Raw genomic sequence first — 7,500 nt, 5'->3', positions numbered from 1 at the left:
TTCTGAAAGCGGTAAATCGAACGGCGATGACTCAAAAACAGCATCGACAACAACGACCGCAGCGATAGAAAAGGTGGAGGACGGGAAGAAGGGTCCGACCGAGGAACGTGAGGGCAGAAAGCGTAACTCATCACGCCATGGGGAGACGGATGAAAGTCGTAACGCTACCGGCAAAGAGAAAGGCCGAGCAACCAACATTAATTCGGAATTGCTATTGTCGTTTCTTTATTTCGACGTGACACATTGTGGCTATATTTTCGAAAAGGATGTCGAGGACATAATATACACGATTGGACTTAATCTGTCCCGCTCGCAGATACGCAAGATAGTGGCTAACGCTACTGTGCGTGATACACTCCATTATCGAAAATTAGCAGAAAAATCAATAATTGCTTCACCTACGGTGGAAGCTGGAGAAAACGTGACTGATGAAGATTCTAATAAAAAACCCATTTCTGCTGGAGATCCCACCAGTTTGTCAGATACCATCGATTTAAAAATCGATAAACGTATAGATATGGATGATTTCTCGGCAAAAATTGCCCGTGGCAATACTGACTACAAGCTACAGCTGAAGGAAAGCTTAGCAAAAATAGTACATACACTCGATGATAGTAACGTTGATAATAGCAACACCAAACAACCAATAGAAGGAACAAATGAGCCGTCTAGCGGAATGCAAAAACAATCCGGTAAGAGCAATTTAAAGTTAAAATGAAACAGAAACATAAATTTGTGGTGTACCTTAATCATTATTTGTATTATTTTTTATTCGAAGGATTCGTAGAACACAAAGGTTCTATCATCGATGTGGCAAAACTCCTAGAGCAACTGAAGCGAACTGGAGCAGCTTGTGAAAATACAGAGAAAATGTTACAAGCCTTGCAAAAACAAAACGCCGAACTAATCGCCAGCAATGCTCGTAACAATATCAAAATTAAGGAGTTACAAGCCGACTCTAAAAATTTGTCTCGAAAGCTGTCTGACGCCGAGCAAAGTGTGAGAGACCTTTCGGTAAGAAACTAACATTGCATACTATTCGTTTACTTATTTTTGCGAGTTTAACACGATGAATCCAATTGAATGTTATTAACTAATGGTATAATGGATTGATACCAAACGCAATTACCCAGAGCGAAATCAAAGTTGTCGTCAATCACACACTCAATCGAATGGCAATAATATTTAAATATCCTTTTTATCATATTTCTTTTTTCTTTAGAAAAAGAATACGGAATATTATTCTACCCTCAATGCCGTATATGATCGCGTTGGTTCCATTGTCCACAAGCATGATCGTAAACGAGCTTCGTCAAATGCATCATTGAAACGAGAAAGGTTAGTTGTACATAATCGAGCTTAAGGCATGGCTTTCATGGTTCCCTCCCCTGAAAACATAATTTTCTTTTCTCATACTTTTGGCAGCTCTAAGGAGAAAACATCTCGTTCGATCTCATCTCGAGTTAAGGACTCTCCCGCGGAAATTAAAAAGGAAGAAGAATGCAAGCAAAAGGAGAAAATCAGAGAGAAATCCGGTTCGGCAAGTAGCAGTGTCGGTCGCAAAGAAGAGACAGAAGATGAAAAACAAATAGGTGAAGCAGGAATGAGCACTCCAACGTCTAATGCGGAAAACAACGATACCGGTAGCAAGAAGGACAAACAGTAGTAAACAGACGACACAGTCGTATAACATTTGATTCATTTGATGTTTATCGCAGCAAAACGTATTTTTTGACCCTATCTAAAAGTAGGCAGCGGAATCTTACTGTCATGTGTTTGTAATCCGCATTAATAAGCAGCAGCATAAAAGAATTATTTTCGTTTAGAACAAAAGGATTTTCAACCCCGGATTCTCTTCTATAACTCTTACTTTTCTAAAAAAAAATACAAACAAGAGGAAGTGTTACGTGTGAAAATTTACATAAAAATAGTGCAAAAATAGAAGACTATTTTTAAAATGAAGTAAACAAGGTCTCAGCACATGCTACTCTGTATATTGACTTTGAATTTAAATATCTAGTAAGATACTGCTTGGAATTTGCTTTAAGCTACTTGGTGAGTGATGAGCAATTCCAATTTCGATCGTAATCAAATAAACATTTTTTCTTGGGAAACGCTATGAACTGTGAACCAGCTGGTAACGGACTAATTTCTTCTCTACAGTTTTTCACAAGGACATAATTTCGATTCGATAGGGAAGCTGTTGGTCTCTCTCTCTCTCACACACTCTCTGTTCAGGAGCGTGCAAGGTGTGTACGACTGCTGCGTGTATGTGTGGAAATGCACTAGCACCATGAAGGAAGAATCGATTTTTCTTGCCTCGTATTCTAGTGTGTGCTTGTTGTGCCATTGCCTGGAAACGCACACCACTCCGCCATTAGTGTTCGCGCTACTAGGAGAAGCTCAGGAATTGCCGATGCCCGTCAGTTACAGTTTGACTGTTGAAAGACTAACATTTTGATATTATATACATATATATAGATATATATATATACAAATATATATATATACGTATATATAGCAAACCAAATATATACACGTATATGTATATATATCACTATATATAAATATATATGTAAAATATATTTGTATAAATACTATTGGTTAAGTGTATTTCCTGCGCATTATTCATACGATTGTACAAGTCAAATGTGCCGGGTCGTTGTCAACAAGCCAGATCATTTAATTGAGAGCAAAGGAACCGTTATAGCATAGATGTTGGCAAAGCAATTGAGTCGCCCATACACGTATTTTGATTTCGTAATATGTCTGGTACTCAATGGACAGTCCTACTGGGAAGCCTGAGGTCTATTGGTTAGTCCGAACTTCTAGTTCTGTAGTGCCAATTAGCTGCAAAGTTCCCGTATTTATGTGTGGATGTATGTGAACGAGTGTTTATGTGCACCAGTACGCTTTCGACGAGTCGGCGACAATTTCCCTTCAGAAAGTGGTCTGCTGCAAGAATGGACCAACCACTAAACGATTAATGTTATTTCACAAGCAAACGACTTTCTCAAAATTTGCGACAACAGTCTCTTGGATGCTCAAACGTATAGCGAATTGAACCACAATCAAATCATCCCGAGGGAAGGTCGACGTTAGAGGTGAGATCTTACTTCCTCGAGCTGCAGATAATCTACGATGCAGGATCCTCATACAGCGCTTATACGGTGTTTAGTGTTTGATAAAGAGTTCATTATCCAGGGTCAAGCCCATGGCAGTCACGACATGGAGGTTTGAGTAAAGATGCAGTTTAGTACCATTATTGAAACAAAAAACGCAGAACAGTCAGCAATTGTTTCTAGTAGCGCGTAAAGCAAGCCATTTGAAGTAAATAGTAAAAAATCAATATAATTTGGGGGTTAGGCTGAGTTATTGAGTGTTGTGATGTTGATTAGGTATGCGAGTGTAAGAAGGGAAGGGGCGAAATCCGTACGTACTAAGTCGTACAGTTGAAGGTTAGAATAGTTAACTGGAGGTATGAAAAAAATAAAAAAGAGAGAGAGATTTGGGAGAGAAAAAAGAGCATGGGACTACGAGAGAGTAACTTAGAGCAAATGAAAATGAAAGAAAGAAAGGGAAAGAGGAAAAGAGAAAGAGAGAAAAAAAGGGTTGAGAGAAGAGAGTGCGTCTTGTATTTGCGGCGGAAAGAGAGAACATGAAAGCGAGGGAACCAGAAAGAGAGAAAGCCTACTGTCTCATCGATAGCCGAAAGTTGTGCTGAGTTGTAATCATTCAAACAGATAAATTGGACAGACGAGCAGGCACTGAAAGCGAAATGATATTTGATGAAGTGCTAAGAGATTGTCCTTGCTTTAACTCCTTCTACTAGCACCAGCAGTATCTCGGTAGCTTCAATATAACTCATCTATCAATATTTTTTCTTACAAGTTCTATGAATAATTCGCAATTATGATGGTGTTTTGTGCGGGGAGTACAGTTGGAAGGATCAAAAGCGTTCAAGGTCGCTCGTAAATGCTCGCTCCTTCAGAATCGACTCAAAGATTTTCAAGAGGATTTTGTCTCGGCAAGTTTAGCCAGAAGGAGTTTGTGGTCGAAAATTGCTTCTCACAGTGTCATGTACAGCTGTAACATAAAATTGTAGACATGTACAGCAAATGGACGTTTTTGTCGATCTAGTGATGAAAGTGGATCAATTTACTAGTTAGTATTATTTTTGAATCTCAATTAAAGTGATATTATATAACTAGTTACCAAAATTGTGAACATGTAAACATACCAATCACGTTTTCCCGATCAGTAAACACATCCGTTGTTTAAGTGTTGGGAGTCACTTTATACCCATTCGTTAAGAAGAATATATGCCAAGCTATCACGGTGTTCTGGCATATACTTGGCGGAACGGTATAAATGATACGGTTATGATACGGATAGTTAGAATTAGCTGAAGAATGTCTGTTGTTTTTGTATCGATACTTGTGCATCTATGCGCCCTGGTGATAGTAAAAGAAATAACCGTATTTTCCCTTCAATGCTATCAACGATTGTCGTACTTGAATATGCATTTTTAAATGTGAATGATGTCTTCCTCTATACAGGCATAGCCAACCATACATTTGGATCACATTGGACATTTGGCTGGGAAAACACATGTTTTCTATTCATGGTATAGGGTTGCCACTGCTGCGGTAATCATTTGTGAGCTTACATACATCAAAACCCGGTGCGTCCCGTACGGCTTTGGTACGCTGCTCTAGATTCTAACGGGTGACCACCTCGCAGCGACATCCAACGCATTCGACCAGTATTACTCGGGCTCTCTACTTTATCAGACCCCAAGGACTCGTAGATCGACTACATAATGAATTTATCCTCCTGCTTCCGCGGATCATGCCAGTGGATCCTGGTACTGCTGGTTGTCGAAGCAACTGTGATACGACCGGTTTATGGTATTATTGATCGTTTGGTGGTACAAACTAGTAGCGGTCCGATCCGCGGTCGCTCGACCATGGTACAGGGTCGTGAAGTTCATGTCTTCAACGGTGTTCCATTCGCTAAGCCGCCGGTCGATAACCTACGATTCCGGAAGCCAGTACCGGCGGAACCTTGGCACGGCGTGTTCGATGCGACTAGACTACCTCCATCTTGCATACAGGAACGGTGAGATCAACCGATAAATGGCTACCGAGTTACCGAAAAACTCATAGTTCTATATGCTCCACCCCCTTTCCCTCTTGGCGCACTAGGTATGAGTATTTCCCAGGCTTCGCGGGCGAAGAGATGTGGAATCCCAATACCAATGTGTCGGAAGATTGCCTCTACTTGAATATCTGGGTTCCGACCAAAACTCGGTTGCGTCATGGTCGAGGCCTCAATTTTGGCAGTAACGACGTGAGTAACCCATATAGTTGTTGCTGCACGTCTTTGCATTGTTGCAAGCATACACTCCCTGCAATTTGCTACAGTATTTTCAGGATGATGAAGACTTCCAACGACAGCATCAATCGAAAGGTGGACTGGCGATGCTGGTATGGATTTACGGTGGCGGTTTTATGAGCGGCACCTCAACGTTGGATATCTACAACGCCGAGATACTCGCCGCTGTTGGCAATGTGATCGTTGCGTCTATGCAATATCGTGTCGGTGCATTCGGTTTTCTCTATCTCGCTCCCTATCTGAATGGCATGGAGGAGGAGGCACCTGGCAATATGGGCATGTGGGACCAAGCACTGGCAATACGATGGTTGAAGGAGAATGCGAAAGCGTTCGGTGGTGATCCAGATTTAATCACATTGTTCGGTGAATCAGCCGGCGGTAGCTCAGTCAGTCTACACCTGCTCTCTCCGGTTACGCAGGGCATGTCTACCCGCGGCATTCTGCAATCAGGTACACTGAACGCCCCATGGAGTCACATGACTGCCGAAAAGGCGCTGCAAGTGGCAGAAGGGCTGATTGACGATTGTAATTGCAACCTCACCATGCTAAAGGTAAACTTTACACTCGAGATGCCCGGTTCGGCGTGTAGTAACGTAGCAGTAACATATGCTTTCAATTCAGGAATCACCACACACCGTAATGCAGTGCATGAGGAATGTCGACGCGAAAACAATCTCGGTGCAACAGTGGAATTCATATTCAGGCATCTTGGGATTCCCATCCGCCCCGACGATCGACGGAGTGTTCATGACGGCTGATCCGATGACCATGCTTCGCGAAGCCAATCTTGAGGGCATCGACATTCTAGTTGGCAGCAATCGTGACGAAGGCAAGCAAACACAGTTGTAACTGTAATAAGTCTTCTCAAAATCTTCTAAATCATGCATCAAAACACTAAATTATCAGCCAAGCTGTGTATTTTCTGAATATCTGATTTTTTTAAAATTTCTATACTTTCTATGCAGGCACGTACTTTCTCCTCTATGACTTCATCGACTATTTCGAGAAGGATGCCGCCACCTCCCTTCCCAGGGATAAGTTTTTAGAGATTATGAACACCATCTTTAACAAGGCATCTGAACCGGAGCGTGAAGCAATTATATTTCAGGTGCGTAATTTGTAGGCACCAGTGCATCCAATAGATAACTGCAACTGTCTCTAACATACTTTAGTACACCGGATGGGAAAGTGGCAACGATGGCTATCAAAATCAACACCAAGTTGGGCGGGCGGTAGGCGACCATTTCTTTATATGTCCTACGAACGAATTTGCTCTTGGTCTCACGGAGCGCGGGGCGCTCGTCCATTATTATTACTTCACACACGTAAGTTGTGATAAAATTATACAAACACTACAAACAACACGTTTGGTGAGATATTTGTTCGTATTTATTCCCAATTGGTATAGCGTACCAGTACCTCACTGTGGGGTGAATGGATGGGAGTCTTGCATGGTGATGAGGTAGAATATATCTTCGGTCAGCCGATGAACGCATCGTTGCAGTATCGGCAACGGGAACGTGATCTCAGCAGGCGCATGGTGCTATCGGTGAGCGAATTCGCACGATCGGGGTAAGTTTTTGGCTTGTGCATCACCGCTTTTCGATCTTTTTCTATTCTCATTCGAATGATATGTTCCATGCTCTATTTATTCGCAGCAATCCAGCTTTAGAGGGCGAGCACTGGCCTCTCTACACACACGATAATCCAATCTATTTTCTCTTCAATGCCGACGGCGAGGACGATCTCAGGGGCGAAAAGTATGGTCGAGGACCAATGGCAACGTCGTGCGCATTTTGGAACGACTTTTTACCGCGACTTCGAGACTGGTCAGGTAAATATTATTTTTATTTATTGTATTTCTATAAAGTGGAAGCAATGCATCACTCCATAAACCGCTCATCAACAGCCATAGTCTTGGCAACTGATATCATTTTAAAACAAATGAATATGCTTGTGATTCTTGCAGTTCCAGCCAAAGCGCCCTGCAATCTCCTCGAGCAGGTGTCGGGGGCAGTGAGCATTATGCAAGTGCAACTGACGGTGAAGGCGCTGCTGTTTTTCGGTGTTTCATGCTTGTTGCTGGTTCACCTACGAAACTAA

General features: G+C 42.1%; 1 protein-coding gene across 8 annotated transcripts in view; it reads left to right on the top strand.

Annotated features, from left to right (window-relative positions):
* LOC125950671 (acetylcholinesterase) overlaps positions 1–7,500 on the top strand; it is a 16,536-nt gene that overhangs the window by 5,157 nt on the left and 3,879 nt on the right. For 5 of the 8 annotated variants that reach the window (XM_049678879.1, XM_049678889.1, XM_049678869.1 and 2 more), the window contains 4 exons: positions 1–692; positions 779–1,014; positions 1,223–1,338; positions 1,426–2,130. The exon at positions 1–692 is cut by the window's left edge and continues 694 nt beyond it. In XM_049678879.1, the coding sequence (XP_049534836.1) occupies positions 1–692; positions 779–1,014; positions 1,223–1,338; positions 1,426–1,666 (1,285 nt within the window). In that variant the 3' untranslated portion in view covers positions 1,667–2,130. The other 3 variants (XM_049678914.1, XM_049678923.1, XM_049678932.1) reach the window with 3 other exon arrangements.

This window comes from Anopheles darlingi, chromosome X (genome assembly GCF_943734745.1).
Source record: "Anopheles darlingi chromosome X, idAnoDarlMG_H_01, whole genome shotgun sequence".
Classification (NCBI taxonomy): domain Eukaryota; kingdom Metazoa; phylum Arthropoda; class Insecta; order Diptera; family Culicidae; genus Anopheles; species Anopheles darlingi.
Note: the sequence above shows the minus strand (reverse complement) of the source record. Positions and strands in the feature narration are given on the sequence as shown.